Genomic DNA, 23,491 nt, shown 5'->3' with positions numbered 1-23,491 from the left:
AATTATGTTCTGCAGTAACTCCCATAGTTATAGATTCAGCGTTTGAAATTCTATCATAAAGAGGGACATTAAATAACACAAGAGTAAGTTTATTGTTGCTGCTGCTGAAAATGAATATCTGCTCCAAAAAAAATTACTTCGTAAAGAATAGTTTGTATTCTTTGTAAACACCTTCTCTATGTGCCTCTTTGTTTTTATATGGCCAACTATTGTACCAAAACCTCTTTTGCCATAATAAATAAAGTCATTGCAAAGAAAGCACAATTTTTTTACACTGACATCGACATTTTGTACTTTCTTCAATGGATAATTACATTAAGGTAATTTTTTTAGCTAGTCACACCGGATTCCGCCCCCCCCCCACTTTTACCAAAGCCCACTAATTCCGATCTGTAGGAAACGACAGTCGCCATCCTGAGGTAAAGGTGCAAAAACTATCAAAAATGAAATCGAAATAAATAACAAAAACAAAGTTATGTTGAAAAGATCGCGAAATATAAAATCATTTCAGAAGGAGCTAACAATCCTTTTCTCTTCAGCTCAAAGTTTTGAGTAGGTGCTTCGTTTCATTCAGATGTTCCCCGATTGGATGAAATGAAAGGTAAGGAAAAAAAAGAATACAACCTTCAGGCATTCCACGCAATGCTGATTTTTGATCCCAAAATGGCCATTCTTACCCCATGCATCACTTGCACTCTGAGTGTTTTGCTGGCAGGATTACGCTATATCCTATGAATTCAAAATTCTTTAACCTTAGAGCCGTATGTAAAATCTGCACAACGCGCAGTTTTCGTCGGGGCGTTATTCACGTCTTTTGAGTACCCCTTAACAAAATTTCAATCAAAATCTATAGTGATCTCGAGAATGATAAATTTCGATTCCAAAAACGCTGACATCCTTATAGCCGCGGAAAAATGACAGACTTCATGATACTTCTTTCTTAATTAAAGAGTAATATAAAAAACATATTATTTGATTGGACAATAAATGCATTGTATTTTGAGTTTATACTCCGCTTATCATTTCTAATCCTATGGATTCAGAAAAAGAAAATTCTAGTAGCAAATAGAAAATTGCGATGGAGATTTTAGTTTATCATCCAAAAATTTTCATTAACATTAAATGTGGAAGTGTATAGTTAGTATTGAAATATAAAGAATGCAACAAATAAGCTATGAAAAAGATTTTATTTCTTTATTAAAATCAAATGTAACAGTAAATTTGTATGGAAGTATATACAGAGAACATTATTTCTCTTCACAGGCAAAACAAATGCCGTTATCTACATGTATATACATAGCCCATAAGGATCACTCTAATAACACTCACCACTCAGACCACAGTGAAATCGAAAAACTTTTTTTTTAATACCATTGATTAATTTTAGAATGACAGAAGGATTCAACTAGAAAACAATAGAATAACGGAAAGCATTCAATATATTAAATTTTTAGTATTTCATCAAACTTCAAACATAAACAAAATTATCTTTTCACCCGAAATTATTTATAATATTCATCACTCTATAGTTATAATAGTAACAGTTAAACCTTCTTTGAATAACAATTAATTAAAAAATATAAATTTATATTTACTTCAATACTTAAATGCAATATAGAAAAAGAATTTAGCTTTAATGGCAGTCAGGAATTATAAAAATTTTAGAAGCATTTTAATCCTACGAAATAGTTTCAACCCGAAGATTTCTATGCAAATATATATATAATTTTGTTTCTTCAGTGAGAGATGCATTTTTTTATATCAACGAAACCGCCAATCATAAACGCATAAAACTGAATTATCATGCATGTAGTACAATTTGCCATTACAAATACAAAGTGATATTAGAAGTATAAATTTTCTCCTCCAGGATTACTTTTCAAAATATAGATATCATAGGAATACATTACATTCAATAATAAGTATTTGCAATAGATCATCACATTAGCACAACTAATTTTTAAATAATACTAATTTGTTTTAAAAACCATTCTTTTTAACGTCTTTTAATAAGAACTTTGTTCTAAAAAGATATAATGTTTATGACTGATGTGTTTTTTACAGTATTTTCAAACATTTTACTCCTTTTAAAAGGTCACTTAATATTACAATGCAACAGACAATAAACATGTAATAAATATTAGAGAAGCAAACAAATGCATCAATACTCTTCCCTTTGAAGAAATATATAATTCAAATTTTTATATCAATAAACTGCATATATCCAATGGTGGCTTGTCAGTTAGGGCTGCAGCAACCCCCCTGAAATTACTTTTAAAATTTGAATTTCCGCTATTAAACATGTTCAATTATTTTTCCACATGAAAAGTTCGATGGTCATCGAAAATGAAATAATAAACAAAGAAAGAAAGCACAAAATGAGTCAATACACAAGTTTAAGTTGCATGAATACCAGACTCAAAAGACATCAAAATTTGATTACTATGCAGTAGCTGCAAAATTACTGAAGGCGAAAACGAAAGATTTCTTCCTTTGATTTAGAAGTGACTCGGCTGTTCTGAATGCAAACCAGTTTGGAGCACAGCCAACTGCATAACCCCTCCCCCCTACTCTGCCAAGTAATGTTTACTTTTGCACACAGCTTTTTTTCTTTACCACACTTCTTTTAAGCTATTACTTGACTCTATTTTTGTTTTTGCATTACATCGGCGGAAATTCATTTACCTTAATATACAACCGTTTTCTTTTACTAGAAATTATTCATAGAAAAAGATAGGACGATAACTTTCTAAAATACTATTAAGAATAATTTTGTGCTGTTTAGAAGTAGCGCTATTTTTAAGAGCTACATTTCAATTGTATTTTCTTGTGAAATATTTTTGCAGCACTACTCGTTTTTCAACTGACGAGCCGTCACTGCATATATCCAATTAGTTAACTATGACAGTAATTGATAGAGAAGTTTGGAAACATTTATAGATATGACAGAATATACCTGTAGGTATACAAACCAATAATAAAGAAAACTTTAATAAAATGACTAAATATGACGTATTAAATAAAAAATAAATAACATTTTCATAAAAATTTATACGAAATAAGGCCAATAATTTATAACATCAAAATTTTCTTTATAAACAAGCAATATTATTTTTAACATCTTTTTACAATCGAAAGTAACTCATCTTCAGAAAAACGTTTACAAGTTTAATTTTCATATTTTTGGGGCATGAAAGTTATATCAAAACAAAGAGGCCCTTTACTTTTAAGAACTGCATAGTTAGATTTAATAAAATCAATTCCAATAATAAGTTTATTCCAATAATTTCTTATTTCTGGAAAGGAAGTAAGCAGTGACATCATGGATTTATTATCAATATTATAATTCTTTAAATTACTAGAAAAGGAAACGAAACTTTTTTGTTTTTTTATATTAAAAAAACAACAATATTTTTACTGATGTTTCATTCAGTGAGAGTTAACTCATTTTGCAATATTTTTGGGTTGGAAAAGTTATAAAATGGTGACCACACCGTAAATGTTCCAGAAATGAAAATAAAAACGCAGCAAATGAAATAGCATAAAATCAAATGATTATTACGAACAAAAATACAGTACCATTTAGCATGCTAATATTATTGCCTGAAAAGGACAAACTCTGTGATGCTTTTGTCCTGATTTAAAAAATAAAATTTTAATTTCGCGATCCATTATGCTTTTTTTTTTTTTTTTTTCGAATGCTTTAAATTATTGTCAAGATCACAAAATAAAGGAATAGCAATTCTAAATGAAATGAGTCTATAAAAATATCAGAAAACGAACATTGCAAGATTTAAAGATATTTAAGCCCAACAGTAAAAAATTTATTACATATCACATAAATTGCATAGTCTATTATATATATATATCATGATATATTTAGCGCATTGAAAACGGGGATATATTAATGAAATGAACATTATAATTCATGTTCAAATAATCTGAAAATCAATTAAACATATCCTTTCTGACTAGAATTGGATAGTTTTCAATAACAAATGCAGACTAAAAAAATGTTTCCTGAAATTTGCAACATATCACATTAAATGCATAATATGTTATAAGCTTAGTATATTATTTGCATATCATATTTATAACATTTATTCCATTGAAAACAGGAATATATTAATGAAATAAGCATTAAATTTACACTCAATTAATATAAAATTCGATGACATGTATCTTATTAGACTAGAAATTGGATACCTTTCTTGTAAGAGCAACAGTAAAGAAATGTCATCTGAATATCAAGAAAATTTACAATTTCCATGATTAAAGGTGTTAAAATTATACAATGAAAAGAAGCGGCATCTTAAAACAAAAAATTCATGTTATAATTAGGAATGAAGCACAGAAAACTTAACAATACTTTATTTAATATAAAATACTTATATTCTTCAGAAATAAACTATAAAATCTAAGTAAAAAGACAATAACACATACAATATAAAAAGTGAAACAAGTAAATTTAAACAGTATTAAGGGAAGGGAATCATGAGTTAAGGCAGTTAAAAAATATTTTAAGTAGGAAAATACTAATATTTTTGTCAGTATATCTAACTAAGACATTTCAATAACGGCAAGGACACTTCTTGTAATAATTTGTCACACTTAACCATCAAATGCATGGTAAACTAAATTTAATACATCAAAGTGCAACGTTAACTAACGAAATGAAAAGCGAAACGGGTCAAAATCAACAACTTGCAGGCATGAATGAAGTTAACTTATGAAAATCCATTTTCAGAAGAAAAAAATTATGTGAAACAGATTCAATTATTTGAAAGAAATTTCAAGCAAGAAATTAACATAAAGAATTTAGAAAAAAAAATATGATAAAATAATTATTATTTTTAGTTTTTACACCTCCTTAATCTGAGGGAAATTTTCCACAATTTCGTTGCACAAAATATTGATATAAATATTACAGTATAGTCATTTCCTTTTCTATTATAGCAAGGATAAGCATTGTCACAATTTCGTTGCATAAAATATTGCTATAAATATTTCAGTATAGTCATCTCCTTTCCTATTATAGCAAAGAAGAACACTGTAAATACCATTTGCTCAATTTAAATACATAAAAGTTAAGATAATAAAGTGTTGATACTGTTATTTTTATTTCTCAAATAATGAGTTCACTTTGATGAAATAAACAGTTTCAATACTGAACAAAACCCAATACAAAAAATATGTCGTCACCTTTAATAAAAGAATATAATTGTTATATTACGTAGGAAAAACATCACGAATATTTATGCTTGTCTTTTGAATCGGATAAGTTCAACATCATATTGCTTAAAGACTCTGGCCTACATGTTCTTCTACTTTCTTTTTCTAATTTCCTACGTTGATGCTCTGCACGGCGTTTTTCATGTTCAGCTCGCTTCTTTTCCCGAATCAACTGATCGGGATCCCACAATTCATCCAAATTTTCATTGTCCTCCCAGTTTGAAGGACCATCATCTATGATTCCTAAATCAGGTTCCTAAAATATTAATGAATAATATTATTAATATTATTCATTGATTCTTCAAATATAAGCAAAATATGCAATCGACTGCTAAAATTAATGCAAGAATATTCACAATGGGTATGACTGAAAATTAAGAATATTTTATATATTCAATTTAAAAATTCAGTAAATAGTGTTATCATCTCTCCTTCCAGCAAAAAATTGTAGATCGTGGGCAAGGCCATAAATGTCACAAATGCTGAGATTTTTTTTTCCCCCACACACGAGACGTGTGCGTCGGAGTAAAGAAAATAGCCAACTGTGCATTAACTGCAAGCCATTACTAAACAATAATTACGAAAAATCGACTTTTTGGCATAATTTAGTGTTTTATTTAATCTAATGTGCAATCATTGGTACAGGTAATAAAAATCAATAACACAAGTATCAGAAAATTGAATATGTATTTTCGACCCGTGTTTTCAGACTGACTGAAACAAAAATTAGACAAAGAACTACAATTGTAGTCTAAAAAACATGCACCGAACTTTATTGAAATACGACTGCTTTCCCTCTTAAAAACAGCCTAAGTTGGTTTATTTTCCAATTACTCTCTCTATATATGTGCCCTTCCTTACTGCACGTTGGCTTACTCTACAGATCACTAAATACTTTTAAGATGATTCCGATCTCCCTTTGAAATTCATGCCTTCGTTCCAGCCGTTTGCTGTTTCAATCTCTTCTTTTGGAAATTGAATGTTTTCATTCAATTCTAGAATATCTTCCATTCTTCCTGTACTACTGTCGGAATGATCTTTAATTTCTTCGAATTGACTCTATGAATACTCACATCTCTTCATTTCTGGCATGGATTTATTTGCCATTTCTTTATGTTTAGCTTGTATTATATTCGCCATTTCTTCATATCCAGATTCCATTATTGTTGTTGTTGTTTTTAAGCCAGTTAGAAAAGCAATCAATTCGTCGTTCTCAGCCATTTTCGCTGGAGATCTTGTCTACATCATACACTGCAATATCTCATGTACCAATGTTACGCAACACCACAGAATAACACTTATCAATGTTATGCAACACCGACGTTACTCAAAAATCCGGTGGAAATTCTAATAGGTTCAATAATGGATATTGCCGCTTTATTCCACATGGGTGGGGGGTGGGGGGGAAACAGGCTTAAAAAAGACGAAGCGTACACGAAATACCACGTGCAGATTCTAAAGCAGGAATACACAAACAGCAAACGGTCGTTCAACAACCGCAATAGCACAAAACACTCAGAGAGAACTAGCTCGAGGTCAATACTCCAAGGACAGAATTCATTCGCTTACTCATTCTCTCGACTCAACTGTTAGCTGAGCTCTGTCTTTAGGTTTTTACTCCCATGACAGGGCACGGAACGTTCTAGAAGAAATGCCAGAAATTGAGTCTTAACAGAAATATCGCCAAAATTCTCGAATATTCAAGTACTTTCAATTTTGTCGCCATGGACGGGGTTCGTTGACTCGACATCCATACCAATATCTGTAAACTCTCTTATTTACTACGAAACTAAATGGGCAGAGAAATAGTGTTACATATTCATAACATTATGTAATGATTTATATGGACAAGATGATTTATATGAATAGAATAAGATAAGTCTGATAAAAAACAAAGTTTTTAGCTAAATTCCAAAAAAGATTCATACCATCAATACTGCTCTTGGATCCATAGCTAAACGATTAGAGGAGGCAAAATCTAGTTCAGATTCTTTAAGATCATTTTTGATGAAAACCTGAAAGATAAATCAGATGGAGTTAAGGTTATATTCTGCTAGAATCTATATATACTATTTAGTAATTATTAATAAATTCTCAAGAACGTTTTGAAATAAATAGCACATTCACCACAAATTTTAATAAACAACAAAAATGTTTGATTTCAGTTCAATGTATATAACTGGCAGTCATTAGCTTTTTCTAACAAAAAGCGCACAAAAACTAAAATATTGTTATTAAGGGTCGGCACACTAAAGAGGAAAACAAAATTTCGGCAGAAAATGCATTCTTTTCCAATCGAATACTTCCCGGCGTGATACAATAATAATATAAACAGGAATCAAGAAGAATATCAATTAATATTCTTTAGAAGGAATATTAATAGGAAAGAACTCGCTTGAAATAAAAGGAGCAAAATTTATAATCCCAACATTACATCGATGCAAAAATCTATTTTTAAATAAAATAATTTATTCTTTATCTTTCACTTCAAAATTATTAAATTGCTTGCAAAACCATACTATTTCGTAACATACATTAATAATCTAAACTAATAAAATCATAAATATTTTAAGAACTAAAATTTGATGCAGGCAATTCATGTAACAATACTGAACATCTAGGATGATGTAATAAAAACAGCAATATGCTTGATGCACATGAAAGCAGAAATTATGTAAAGTAAGCCCCTGGTATACTTCTGAAGAGAAAAAAGAAAAATTAAACTGATACTTTTTTTATTATATTATACTCCATTTGCATAAAAAATAAAATTTCTTATATGGTGGCATTTAACATATTAAAAATATTTTTTCATCAATAAATTAATGAAAATAAGCAATAAAAATGGAGGAAATATTTAAGAGCATCTAATTTTTTTTCACTTTTCTGCACTTTTTTTCCCCCCCTCACAATAATGAATTTTTACAGTGACATAAGGTTCAGTATTGATTATTTCGACTGAGATACGAATTCTTCAAACGTTGATTTAACGAAAATTTTTTTAATAATGCACTACATATTTTGATATCTATTATACCCATGCTTTTTAATATTACCAAAATTCTTTTCACTTTAATATTAATTAACTTAAAGGTTATGGCTGGCAACAAGAGCCTTGAGTATGATTGAATAAAAATAAGCTACATACATCTAAACATCTAATCTTTTTTTAATTAATTTGATTAATTGCATCTAAACTAATAGAATATACATAATATTACATGAAGGAATTTTTAATATGAAACTGAGATTTTAAAAAAATTAGAAAATTCAAGAAATAGTAAAATAAAATATACTTTGAAAATTAAAATAATGGTCAGCTGAAAACAACTATTAAAATATTTTATATCCGAATTATTGCAGATAATTCACTAAAAAATTACTGAATATACAAGCCCTACTATTTAATATGAATAAGTTCATGAACGTGCTATATTACTGGGTAGCAAGTTTGTATCAGTAATACGTGAGCCCATATACAATCCTACCACAATTAGAGAGAAGTTCTTAATCACAGGTTTGTTAGAATATTTCGAATATTATAAATTCAGCTAAAAAAAAACATAATATTGATTCTAATAATAAAAACAAAAAAGATTTAATTCCAAGTACGTTTAAAATATTAATGAGAAACTTCCATGATATATAAATACAAAAATTACTTTTTTTAAAAAAATGATGCTTTTTTAAAGAAATTTGTATCACTTCTAATTCTTGAAATTCATCTTAATCGTTTGTCAAAGGAGTGTCATGATTGTTTCCAACTCAATATTTTGAAAACTACAATGAAATCTGTATATACTTTGAATATAGTTCCATAATTTATAACAATTATTCAGTTGTCGTTTCTAAATTGGCAAGAAGTCAATAACCAAGGCATTTTAAGAAATAAAAAATTTCAGAATGAACCAGAAATTCACCAGAATCACAGAAGATCGCGGAAAGAAAGAAAAAAAAAACATAAAAATGTACTAAAAAGAATAATTAACTGATTAAATTTTTTCATTTCTAGTAAACAGCTTCCAACATTAATTTTCTCACAAAAGCATGTTGCATTCTGCTAATTCATTATTCTAGCATAACCAATTATTTCTTTCAAAATTTAAAGAAAAAGAAATTTCTTAAACTAGGAATCAGTAAAACTTTATTAATAAAGTATATCACTGACTATAAAATAAATGAAATATATCACTTGAACTAAACTATGCTCTTTGTGAGAAATTTTTTATACAAAGTGAAAAAAAAATGAATAAACTGACATTTATTAAAAGGTATTTCATTTAAACTGTCATCACATTAGAGGGTAAACAAATTCAAGGAATAAAATCTTTATTTTAAATTTCATTCCAATTAATCTCATCACTCATCTCTGAAGAATATTGAATCGAAATTGTCGTAAAAGGAAATAATATTACAGATAATGTGCAGAATACTGAACCAAAATTCCATTTTAATAATGCATATTATTTACATATTCAAATACTATATTAAATAAAATTGTGTCTTATATAGTTAATAACTGCTTTGATTGTCTGTCTCTCATTTCTTTCATTATTTTTTATGGGTGCATTAAAAGTGATTCAACGATGGTTGAAATTTGCTTTTTATTAACATAAAATGATTTATTGACGTTTATAAAGATTTCTGCAGCAGAAATAGGTTGTATTTCTTTAGAGAAATGTTTATAATAGCTTATAAAGTTTTTTCTTAAGAAAATTTACAAATCAATGCAGTTTTGTAAAACGCTGATTTTGAAACATTGTAATGACATGCACCTTGTCCGCACTATCCTAATTAAGCCAATGGATACATTCAACTCTATTTTCATGTGATATATACAGTATTAATAATTTTTTAATAATTTACTAACATTCCAGCAAGTTTACAATAGTAATTCATCTAATCAGTAGCAACATTTCAAATTTCAAACTCATACATAATGTAGTACCTGAAGCAATTTATACATAAAATAAGTAACAAAGAATTCTCGATATAAATATTATAATAAGAAATCTTCAGAAGTTTGTTTGACCGAAAGAAAATAATGCCGTTTTCTAAATTCAGAAGTTTGAAACTCGAACAATATTTCAATGTTTCTGGGAAAAGATGGGTATTGTGCTTAAATTATTCTTCAATAGAATATCTCCTATTTCTTGCAGTAAAAAACATGAAGCACAATCAGCAATTCTACAGAATATGAAAGATTCATAAATTTAAAATAATCATTAAAAATCATCAGCTGAAAGGATTTTTGATAAAATGCAGACAAACAATCAACAGTTTGATAAGCTCTCAAAATAATAACTGACTAAATTCTATCAACAGAATTATATTATAAATAATTTTAAAAATTCAGATATTCATCCGTAAAAAGAAAAATTAATGACTGTTAAAAAATTAGTCTAAATCTACTACCTTTGCTTTAATTAAAAAAATAATAACTATTTACTTTTTTTGGTTTCCTTATCTGAGGCACCATATCTTTAAAAAAGTCTTCCTCGCCTCCTTCTTCTGGTTGACCAAGTTCAGAATCAGCTTGAGAGTCAGTTCTTATTCCTCCATTATTTAAGGATGTTTGATTATTACCAGAATCTGGCCATGTCTCCCACTGCGATTTAAATTCTGGATGTTCATATTCATTTTGCTTTAAAAAAAATACATTTTAAATGCATGCAAAACGAAATTAAAATAAACAGATACCAAATTGCTACAATTTGAACAAGTTCTCACTTTAATTAATTCCATATCAATGACATGACCAACAGTCAGTGGCAAAAGGTATTCGGCTTCTTTTTTCCTACGACAGCATATTGCTTTTCTTAGGATTCGAACAATACTTAGTAACAGATGTCCGATTTTATATAGGAATGTTTTCACTAGACTCATGTTGGCAACTGTAAAAACAAAAAGGATTATTAAATGTTACTTGAATACAAAGTACAGAAGTGGTCTAAATTGTAAAAACCTTTTGAAAAAAGGGTTTATAACAGCTATAATAATGCAGTTCATAAAGTTCAGCAATAATAATGCATAATAAATATCATAAAGTTACATGTAATTAAAAACATAATTTAACCAAAAATGTAATTCACTTTTTTTTTTTTTTGACTGTAATAACTAAATTACCGAAAGAAAGAAGCACACCTTTTATTCGTTGATAAAATATTGCTCTTCTTCATTAGATTGTAGCCAATGAGTATGAGTGCTTTAACTCCCAATAAAATGGCATCTTGTTATCAGCAGAATACAGTAATTAAGACGTATTTTGGAGCCGACAAGAGGTTACTTTTCTGTAAATTTTGTGATTGCTATCAAGTAGATCATTATTTTTTTAAAATTTTATTTTATAAATTGTCGAAAAGTAAAAAAAGAAAAATAATAAAAGAAATGAGATTAAGAATTTACTGATCACCCAAAAAACGATGTAGAGTTTTAGTATTGCATAAACGAGACTTTAGTTATCATGAAATTAGAAAGAAAATAGGTGGAAATAAACTAAGAACGATATATCTAAATTTTTCAAGTATAAGGAAACTCAGTCACTAGAAAACCAAATTGATAAAGACGGAAAAAGGTACAAAACATGAAGTGATGACAGAATAATTAAAAGGCTTCTATTATTCCATTAATTCTTCTATTCAAAGCTTCTATTATTCTAAATTATCCGGGAGTATACAAAGTCCAATGGTGCGATGAAATGTGAAATTGAATGCGAAGACCATTCGATAGTTTGCAGGAATTTAGTCTAAAAGTAAGAATACCACGAAACTGACCATTTTTTAATTCCGAAACAAATTTTGGAAAATCTTAAACTAGGCAAAAACGCATGCTAACTGGGCAACATAATAATGGGATAGTGTGATATGCAGTGACAAGATCGAAATCTCACTATTTGATGGCGATTGTATAAATAAGAGAAAAGAATAACACTTACATTATGCCTTTTGTTACATAACCAGTTAATATTACGATTGCGGCTTTATGAGCATTTTATCTGAGCAAATGATGAGGACAGAATTCGTGTGATTAATGGAAATGTAAGTCCAAAAATGCAGTAATGAAATATTCATTCCTAAACTTCTTTCTTCTGCATGTGATCTTTACCTAGATAATGAAGATTTTTTTATCTCCATACGATTCAGATCAGCTCCATGCCATTTGTTACTGAAAGTAAATCTGGTTTCCAGGCAATTATATTTCACAGCTGGAACAGTCTGAGAATACCTCAAACTTTAATCCAATCGAAATTTTACAAAGACGATAAAAGAAACTTATTACACTGAAGCAATCTGACAATAAAACCTAATTAATTAAAACAATAATTCAATCATCTTATCTCATCATAACAGCTCATAAACTATAAAAACATTGGTAAACTCCAAAGGACAGCGTTGAAAGACTATAAATGATGCTAAAGGTACCCAACTATTAACTGACATAAATGTGAATTTCTGAATACGTAATTATAAATTGTTTTCTCTTTCTTCTTCATAATTGTTGTTCCAATAAAAATATCTATTTTTAAAATCATTCAATCAAACTCGATAAAATTATTTTTAAATTGATGTAAAACTTATTTTTATTTCTCATAATAAAGTGGCTTTTATGAAACATCATATCTCAAAATACGATCTATCAAAAAGGTTTCCATAATTTTGGACACAATTGTAATTAAATGTTACTTGAATACAAAGCAATTTAAATCCTATATCAAAATCCAGTAGACAGAAAAGTTTTTCATGCACTTTAAAACACTAAATAGTGAGGTGAAAAAGAAAAAAGAATATTTATACAATTAAAAATGTTTCAGCAAAGTGGTGTTTAAGTATAATAGGACAAGACGTTAAGGCAAGCACTAGCATTAAATTTTCAGTTAAATGCACAAATATTTATTTTAGATGGTAAATTTATAACCATTTCAACAATCTTTAATTTCAACTGGACTTACAGGAAATTTTCTTTAAACAACTGAAATTTGATAGAAAAATGCATTAAGTTTCTCTGCAATATTTCGAAAAAACTAATATTTTTGAAAATGCAATTCACTTTATAATATCTATCCTACATTTCTTTCTTATCAAAATATCCTAATTCATACTCACTGACTATATAAGAAGATTATTTTCTTTCTAGAAGTTAAATGGCATCATACTACCAGAAACTGAATTTAAAACAAAATAAGTAAATTTGGACAGCGATTAGGCCGCCTTGTGAGTCTAACTTTGCCAAATTATATGAATTTGCATCCTCAAGAATAGCATAAAATGTTCCATCACCTTTCTATCTAATAAATCTGAATTGTATATTTGTTAAATATTTCAATAAATTCATCGCTATGTTTAGCTTAAAAAATGAAGTAGCTGGTTAAAATACATAGCATTCTATCTGAAATGTAAAATGTACTAGACAGCTTAAAAGCAAATAAATTTTATTTACTGTCTAAAAGATACATTTAAGATTATGTTTTGTTGATGATATGTTGTCCACAATAACTCAGAGATTTAGCCGCATTTAACATAATTATGAACATTCCAATAATAATTGATTCTAAATAGAAATAGAAATGTAATGCATGTAAAAGAAGAAAACACATTATCAAAAATACTGAAATAAGAACAATACAGTAAGAAGCATGGAATTGGTTAACCGCGGCAACTACTAGGGACTTCTATACTGGCAGTTATTTTATGATTACTCAGTATTTAAGTGAGAAAGATTAGCTTTTAGAAGAAATGATTAACACTATAATACATGTATCACTAATTTAAAATAACATTTTTTCCTATTTTATGTTGATTATGTTACAATTTCATTGGTTAGTTTATTTCATTATCTGAGAATAACAGAATATTATCAAAAAATTTTCATAAGTTTATTTCTTTATACAGATTTTGAACAATAATGCAACCAAAGTGGGCAAATAAATCATGGGTGAATAAACAAATTGTTAATTATTTCACTTTACCTCTCATCAAAAGAAAAACAAGGGTTCAGATTTAAAAAAAAAAAAAAGATGAAGAACAAAGCACATATTAAAAAGAGATACTACAGCTAAAAGATATCAAGCATAAAATATTATCAGACAATTGGTAATCTATATACTTATAATAAAGCTCAATGTGTGTGTGTGTATGTTGGCGCTCTACAGGTCAGGTCATTTGACATACAGCTACCAAATTTGGTACAAGTATACCTTAGAGGTCGGGAATGTGCACCTGGGGTCCCTTTTTTTGAAATTTTAATTAGAATTTTAACTATTAATTAAAAACTAACTTTCCCGCCAAAAAAATCTTCCATTTTCCCCACCGAAAAATGAGTAAGGCTTCAGTTTTTTTTTTCCTCCCAATAGTAATGAGGCTAGGGTTAAAATTTTTCGGCGGATTATTTCAAACGATTCTGTTTATTTTCTTAATGTTTTATGCATTTAAAATTAAACATTGTTAATTAATCCATATTTCAGATTCCTTCTGAAGTACTTTTGAATTAAAATAACACAGAATAAAGGAAATTAAAAATGTATAATCTGCACAGCGTTACCCCAACTGGCGTAGAAAAATTCACGCATGCGCAATGTGTTCTGATTGTTGACATGACAACCATTATCAACGGATGATTTAAATTATTTTTAGGTTAGTTGCATGCTTTTGTAAGTAAATTGTATTTATGTTAGTTATATATTTTTTTATATATGCTTATAGTTTTAAGTACATCGTTTTTTAAGTAGTTTTTTTAAACCTGTTTTAGACCGATTATTTTAAAAGATTCATTTTATTTTCTAAGTGTTTGATGCATTTAAAATTAAACATTGTTAATTAATCGATCTGTTCATGATGAATCTGAGAAAATTTTGTTGACAAATTCTTGAGATATTACATAAATTAAGAAAGATATTCTTTAGTGCCCATAAAGTTTAAACGCTCAGTGACTCTATTATCAGTAATCATATTATTAAAAAAAATGCTTTGTTTCAGTAAAAAATATTATTATATTAATTGCAGATTAATCATTTACACTTTAATTTAAAGCATAAATTCTACGGGTGCTAACAGAAAATGAGAGAGATACATATCACGTTATGACTGAAGGCCTTTATAATATTATGAGTGAATTATATGACTATCAAAATTTGAAGTTTTAAAATATTTTGATGAAGAATCTATTAAAGTTGGAATTACGTAAAATATTTAATGTTACGACCGGAGTTTAACCCCCTGCTTGGCGCAATTTTTAAAAATCGCCAACAACGGCCTTGCGAAATGTTCAAAAGCAAAGGAGCAGATGTTCAATTATAGTGCATAATAAAGATTGCCAGCTTTGGCGCGTTATCGCAACTTGGCGAAGAAGGGGGTTAAACTCCGGTTCAACCTATCTAATTATTAAAATTTAAACGAACATTAAGATTGGTGAACCGGCTGGTCGCCAAAGGCGGCTAGTCAGAAATAATTAAACAGAAAAAAGCACTATCTCTAATTCTATAATTATGTATAGATATTTAAAAATCTAATATTATCATTCTATAACTGCTATTGCTATTTTATCACATTCTAAGAAAATATGCCATTGAAATAGATTCTTCAGTTTTCAAGTAAAACAGCTATTTAAAATAAAAAACGGCCATTTTTTACATTAAATGTTCTCGAATAAAATTAGCAGGGAACTATCCAAAGATGATGGTGTAATAATGGCACAAGTATTTAAAATTAAAAACATTTTAGCAACAAATGAGTAATACAGTTTTCCCCAGCTTTAATATTTTTGTAATCATTAATTTCCAGTATTTCACTCACTTTAAAAAAAAACAATACTCTACTGTATTTCTGTTTGTGGAATATAAGATAAATACTATCCATTGAATTATGATGGAACTATGTGATCACTGATTTGCAGATAAAACAGAATATGCCAACTGCTTTATATGAATAAGGCTTTTATTTCAGAATGTTGAAGAGAATTACTTCATAAAATATTCAGTTTTTTAAACTTTTATCTCCATTAAAGTTATCAAATAATCTCAATGGAAAGATTCAAAAAGTTGACAAAGTATGCAAAATATACAAGATATTAGCCAAAACTAGCATATTTGCAGAGATTCTTCAAGTTATTAAAAGTTCAATGGAATTCTTTTTTTATTAAAATTAAGTAATCCATTTATATAATATACTTCTATTTATAAACAGTCAATTGACTGAAACCCTTTCCAGCTCAAGTTTATAATTGGTTAGAAAAAAATATTTAGAAAAACTTCATGTTCAAAGCTATTTATTTATTCCAATTTAATTAAATTATTCATTTGTATCCAGATCATGTTGCCATCTAGGCTCTATCAAATTCTCTCCAGTCTAACTTAAAAATAGAGTTATATATAAAAGCAGATTATTTTGGTGATGCAAAACAATGTCACAAGTTGGGTGAGAGTAAATACAAAAAAAATATAGATTTTGAAAATAGAAGATAGCTGCATAGCTTTCTTGGCAAAATATTGAAAAACTTAGAATTTTTCAAATTCACTTAAATTCTCAATAACGAAACAAAAAAATTCAAATCTATACTATTTTTATTCATTTAAAATAAAAAGAAAAATGGACATGAAAAAGTTAAGAAAACCTTTAAAAAGTCCTTTATGGTAAGTATAAAAGAATATTTTGGTCGAATTAAATGCAAATTTCCATATAAATTAGTTTCTTTTAAAACAGTAAATAGTGGCCATTTTCAAATGCTTCAAAGATATATCATATCAAATATATTCCTCTTTACAAACAGATACAATAAACATAATTTGAAAACTAATGAAAAAAAATTATATGTGTATTATATCCAATTAATACTGAAGATAAACTGGTCCAATTTAAAAACTTGATAAAAAAAAATAAACTCAGTGGAAAACAAGAAGATAATTCAAAACAAATACTGATGGGGACTTAAGTATAGTGGCAGACTGGATCTGAAAATACTAATTGCCAGGAAACAAGGGGGGGGGGCACTCATATATAGATTGCTAACATACAATTTTTATAAAAATTCAAAAAAGAAAAATGTACGAGTTAAAAAAAAAGCTAATATATTTTTTGGAATTATATCTGAATAAAAAGTCCTATATAAGTAAAAGTGAAACTTATAAATATGTTGCATACTATAGAAATCCATGACTTTCCCTTAAACTATACTAACTTTTGGCAGTTTTTAAAAACAATTCGGTACTGTTTATAAATTTTAAGTAGCTATGAGATTTAAAAATTATTTGATGCAAATAATATTCTTATTTCAATTAAAAATAATGCATATCAATAAAGGATTTTGTATAGTATAATTATAATTTTATACAAAATTATTATTTTTCACATAAAAATATTATATACGTTTTTAAATAATGTATTTCTTTCTATGCCTGTTGGCATTCTGTCAGTGCTATTAGTAAGTATATTTATATAACCAGCCAGCAAAGATGTAGTCTTTGTTATGTTGTAACTACTTAAAACTTCACAAAAAAAAAAAGTTTCAATGAAAGTTTATAGTATTTATATAGTTGTTTCTTTTATTAATAACTAGCCGCCTTTGGCGACCAGCCAGTTCGCCAATCTTAATGTTCGTTAAAATTTTAATAATTAAATATTTTATGCAATTTCTACTTTAATAGCTTCTTCATCAAAATATTTTAAAACTTCAAATTTTGATTATCATATAATTCATTCATAATATTATAAAGGCCTTCAGTCATAACGTAATATGTATCTCTCTCATTTTCTGTTAGCACCCGTAGAATTTATGCTTTAAATTAAAGTGGAAAGAATTTATCTTCAATTAATATAATAATATTTTTTACTGAAACAAAGCATTTTTTTATAATCTGATTACTGAAAATAGAGTCACTCAGTCAAAATAGAGTCAGCGTTTAAACTTTATGGGCACTAAAGAATATCTTTTTTAATTTATGTAATATCTCAAGAGATGGTCAACAAAATTTTCTTAGATTCATTATGAGCAGATCGATTCATTAACGATGTTTAAATTTAAATGCATCAAACACTAAGAAAATAAAACGAATCGTTTAAAATAAACGGTTGAAAACAGGTTTTAAAAAAACTACTTAAAAAACGATGTACTTAAAACTATAAGCATATACAAAAAATATATAACTAACATAAATACAATTTACTTACAAAAGCATGCAACTAACCCAAAAATAATTTAAATCATCCATTGATAACGTTGTCATGGCAACAATCAGAACAGAATGCGCATGCGTGAATTTTCTTCGCCGGTTACGTAACGCAAATACGTGATTTTTTTCTACGCCAGTTGGGGTAATGCTATGCGGATTAGAAATTTTTAATTTCCTTTATTCTGTTTTATTTTAATTTAAAAGTACTTCAGAATGAATCTGAAAGATTGATTCATTAACAATGTTTAATTTTAAATGCATCAAACATTAAGAAAATAAACAGAACCGATTGAAATAATCCGCCGAAAAATTTTAACCCTAGCCTCATTACTGTTGGGAGAAAAAAAAAAAAACTGAAGCCTTTCTCGTTTGGCGCTGGGGATAATGGAAGATTTTTTTGGCGGAAAAGTTGGCGGTGGGGAAAATGGAAGATTTTTTTGGCGGGAAAGTTAGTTTTTAATTAATAATTAAAATTCTAATTAAAAATTCGAAAAAAGAAACCCCAGGTGCACATTCCCAACCTCCAAGGTATACATGTACCAAATCTGGTAGCTGTATGTCAAACGGTCTGGCCTGTAGAGCGCCAACACACACACACACACACATTGAGCTTTATTATAAGTATAGATTAACTGACTCTGGCAACTTACTAGTTCAGCATGAATATTGATAAGGCTTAGTTTCAATTCTCTTATGCATAATTAGATGTTTATGAATCTTTCATTAACCGTTAAGTAAGCTTCAAACAAAATTTATCAATCTTTGTATGAAATTATATAGGTTGGTATAAGTTCTGACAGATTTTTTTAGAAAGACAGAAACTTAGATACTTCAGTTCTTTATCTCACACAAAATGATGTGTCTTGGTTTGTCACTTAATTATTAATTGACCAAATTAATGAATTAATCAAATTAAATTTATCTTATACGCTAAATGAATGTCTTTTCTTATTCTAATTTCAAGCCTAAAAATATTTTAATATAATAATACTAGAAAAAAAATGGCCCTTTAAAGGGTCAAAGTATTTTTAAGTATAAAAATTATGACAGATATTAAATCCAGCTTATTTCTAAAACTTTATATCATGTCTGCTTATTATTCACATAAAACTTCCTAAAAGAGTTGAATCCCATAACATTATAATACCATTAAAACTTAAGTTTTTGGGAAATTTATTTCAAGTCACAAGTTGTCTTTTGCAAGCATGTAATTTCATTTTCTGATATGAACTGAAATAGAATTCTTTCTTCTTCGGTTTCCAACAATGTAAGAAAGCCATACCATTAAATATTTGATAAAACAAAAATAACTTGAATTTCATACCAGAAAAATCTATTGTTGCAAGTTAGGCAACAATATATTTTTAAAAAATTACTAAAATTTAAAAAAAAAAGCAAGACAACTAAGCTAGTATCCTTGAAAAAGAATTTTTTGAAATTTTAAAATGGTGTAAAAATAAATTTTGTACAATAATAATTTCAGGAGTTATCATGGAAAAATGAAAACCTCCCCCTAATAATATTTTTTTAAAAAAATTATCTAAGGTGCACATTTCTCTACTTCTTATATAATTTTTTAATATGCCAAATTTGGATGTTCTAGGTCAAATGGTCTGTCTCAAACAACACTAATGCACACATTCTCCTTTATTATAAGTAGAGAAAGAAGAGATACGAAAATATCATCAGGTGTATCAGTTAGTAATATAACAAATAAAAATCAATAAATAAAAGATGATGTAATTTATTCCAAAACTAAAAGTCTTTATATTAATATTTACAGTTTTCAACTATTATACGTATATATTATTTGAAGAAAGAAACATCAAGTAAATATAGCTTTTATGATCTTAAATAAGTTTTTGGAGGGTATATAAACATTGTTATTTGGATACATTTTACATACTGAAAAGAAACTGTAAACTACTTAAGAGTTTCTTTGCATCTTTAAAGAACAGATCTTAATGTAAAGATGCTCAAAATACACTTTCAATCAGAAGAGAATGACAAGACTTTATATTCAAAAACTTTTTTTTTTTTGAAAATGAATTAAATATATTATTATGATAGTGGTTCCTTAGTAATATGGGGGGGGGGGAGGATGCAAAGGTAAAAAGAAAAAAAAAACAATTAATGGCCAGCTACAAAACACTCCTTTAGTAAAGATTGTGACGCTCATGTGATCAAAGATATCACTCTATTCTGCCTTCACAACGCTTCTGAAAGCAATAAAAAATTCAATACACACAGCATCTAAAACTAGTAGTTATTTTCTTTATTTGGTTGAGAAAAGATGCAGGAAGCTTGCTTAAGCAGGTTCTTGCTTTTCTCTCTCGCATACAAACACATAAGCACACACTCAATGTCTTATGTATAAGAGGTCCACTTGCCATCCAGCAACCTGGCCAGTTTGCTACTGCCAAAGTATCAACAGACGTGATTTTTGATATCAATAAAATAGCAGTAAGTGCCAATCTTTTCAAAATACAATAAAATAATATACATAAGTAATACATTAATATAATAATAATATACATAATAATATACATAAGTATACTTTAGAATACTTATAAGTATAAATATTATGTATATATATATATAAGTATAATATATATAAGTAATAATAATAATATACATTCTAAAGTGCATTCTTTTCTTTTTTTTTAATTTTATTTATAAGTTTTTACTGGTGTAATGCCACTTTTGGCACACACCTAATCATCATCAGAATACATAAGTAATAAATTCAATATATCTGCATTCCTAAAACTATTTCCTAACCATTTGTATTCAAATTTCTTTCTTCACAATTGTTCAATAAATTCTGGTTCTTCTCAGGATTTAATTTCAGCAACTTTAAGTCTAATATGAAGCTACAACATCATGTGAAAAATCTTGCAACTAAAATAAATGCTCAATTAAATTTCAGTAAAAAAATAAAGCTAAATTTGGATAAAATACCCATTTGAAGGTATACAAGCTCTGAATATTTTCATACATACTCTTTTTTTCTGTTTTCTGCTTTACTCCGCTGAGTGTTAGTTGCATAGATAAAAAAAAAAAAAAAAAAAAAAAAAAAAAAAACTTTTTAATGCTTCTAAAAATTGAATTTTTTGCATAACCATAAAAAGAAAAATAAAGATATGAATTAAAGAGAACTCCTCACTCGTTATTTTACCAAGTTTTTATAGCATATATATGTATGTAATAAATTCAAATTAACGGTATTTATAAAATTAAATCTCTTTCTAACCACACAAATAAAAAAAAAAACACTTTCACTCCTAAATTTCATGAGTCTCTTGGGAAACAACAGCGGTAACTTTCCTCTTAAAATACTATGCAGGCAATTCTAACACTTTATTTTCAGTTTCACTTTGGAAAGGGAGGTATTCCCATCTGGGTTGTTAAAAGTAGCGAAGTCTTTTTTTATTTGAAATTCTTACTAATAATATGCAAGTGCTTCTTTTCTATGGCCATGACTTGAATTTATTAAAAATAATATTTGAAAAGAAAATTCAGATATTATTTTTAATACATCTGAGATCAGAATAAATATTAGAAACTTATGTTTCAAGCTTAAAATAAATTGATTTATGACTTTTCAACATGACTACATTTTCTTCAATATAACTCTATAATAAAATATCATAAATTTTCATTATAAAAAACACCAAAATTTTATTTGCTTTGTACTTTGAACAGTCTGACAGTTTTCCAATGTCATTAACAGTTAAGCTTTCATCTTCTGTTTAAACTTGTGATAAAAGTTATTCTACATCAAAAGTGAAAAATGAATCCAACTAAATCCATGCACCTTTAATCATTCTACTTCTACCACCCCAAAATTTCTCTGTTATGTTAACCACCTACCATTCAACACAAATTATCAAAATTCATGGGGAGAAAAAATCATTGCATATAATGATGAATATCTACAAAAAAAATCAGTACAAAATTTTCAAGATTTGTTATGTTATTCAAGTAAGGGAAAAAAGTCAAGTAATGAATATCATCTTCAGATATTGAATTTTGTTCAACATATCATAATTGTAAAAAATACTAATTTGTGTTCAAAAACGATATTATATTTTTCCAAATTTAAACAGATTTTCATTTTATGTACTAATTATTGAAATTTTTTATTTAAAGCAATAACATTTGTAAAACTGATGTAGTTTCTTTTGTTTTGAAAGAAATTATGACGATTTTATTTGAAAATTATAAATCTTAAAACTTAAGATATTTAATGTTAAATTTAAAGCTTATTTATAATGCATTTTTATATTCTGAAAGATATACAAAGCTAGGAAAGTTTTAAATTTTGCATTAATAAAACGTGCAGCTAATTAAAAAAGAATCTTTAAAATATTGATAAAATATTTTGCAAAATATGTTTTAAAATATTACAGTTCTTGAAAGTTCCCATAAATATTATCCATTTAAAAATTAATTCTGCTCAAAGTGTTAAGCCATAAGTATCAGAGTATGGCAAAATGAATCTAGAACATGTTTTTGAAAACAAAAAAGATAAAACAGAGAGAAAATGAAAAGAAAAATAATAACAACAGCTTCCTATATTCTCAGGTCTTCAGAAATCAGTCATGCATCCAAGATTGTTAAAATAAAAGATACAACTTGCACTGTTATTTTGCAAATTTATTTTCTCTGGAAATTGAAGAGATATATGTTAGCAGACATTTGATAATTATAAACCAAATTTAATCATTTCTATAAGTCATAATATCCGTTCATTCCACTCCTTCTGAAGAGGAAAAAGTTTTAACTATTTAAAAAAATAATTTCTCAAATAAATAATTTGTTTCACTTTGCCATGCTATAACTACAACCCTTATGCTGCTTTAAAAGGTAAAAGGAGAAAAAAATGAATTTTTATAAACTAAAGTAAAAACAAAGTCAATAAAATGCCATTCTAATATCTTTCTCTGTATAAGAATAAATTCATTCCAAATTATTTCTCCATAGAGGGCTGATTTTTACCGGGTCTTCTTTGATGTCATCCAATGAAGAAATAATAATAATTCAAAAGACTTAAAAGCATTCTATCACCCTGGAGCATCACACTAAAATGATTTGCCT

General features: G+C 27.6%; 1 protein-coding gene across 1 annotated transcript in view; it reads right to left on the bottom strand.

The window, feature by feature from the left end:
* Positions 1–1,168: 1,168 nt before the first annotated feature.
* LOC129960672 (receptor-binding cancer antigen expressed on SiSo cells-like) overlaps positions 1,169–23,491 on the bottom strand; it is a 35,225-nt gene continuing 12,902 nt past the window's right edge. The window contains exons 3-6 of the mRNA XM_056074231.1: positions 10,963–11,126; positions 10,682–10,876; positions 7,161–7,247; positions 1,169–5,488 (exon numbers count right to left, since the gene is read on the bottom strand). Of these exons, the coding sequence (XP_055930206.1) occupies positions 5,246–5,488; positions 7,161–7,247; positions 10,682–10,876; positions 10,963–11,118 (681 nt within the window). The 5' untranslated portion in view covers positions 11,119–11,126 and the 3' untranslated portion in view covers positions 1,169–5,245. The remainder of the gene's footprint in view (positions 5,489–7,160; positions 7,248–10,681; positions 10,877–10,962; positions 11,127–23,491) is intronic.

This window comes from Argiope bruennichi, chromosome X2 (genome assembly GCF_947563725.1).
Source record: "Argiope bruennichi chromosome X2, qqArgBrue1.1, whole genome shotgun sequence".
In the NCBI taxonomy this organism is placed as follows: domain Eukaryota; kingdom Metazoa; phylum Arthropoda; class Arachnida; order Araneae; family Araneidae; genus Argiope; species Argiope bruennichi.
The sequence above is the reverse complement of the archived record's forward strand: the minus strand, read 5'-3'. Positions and strand labels throughout refer to the sequence as shown.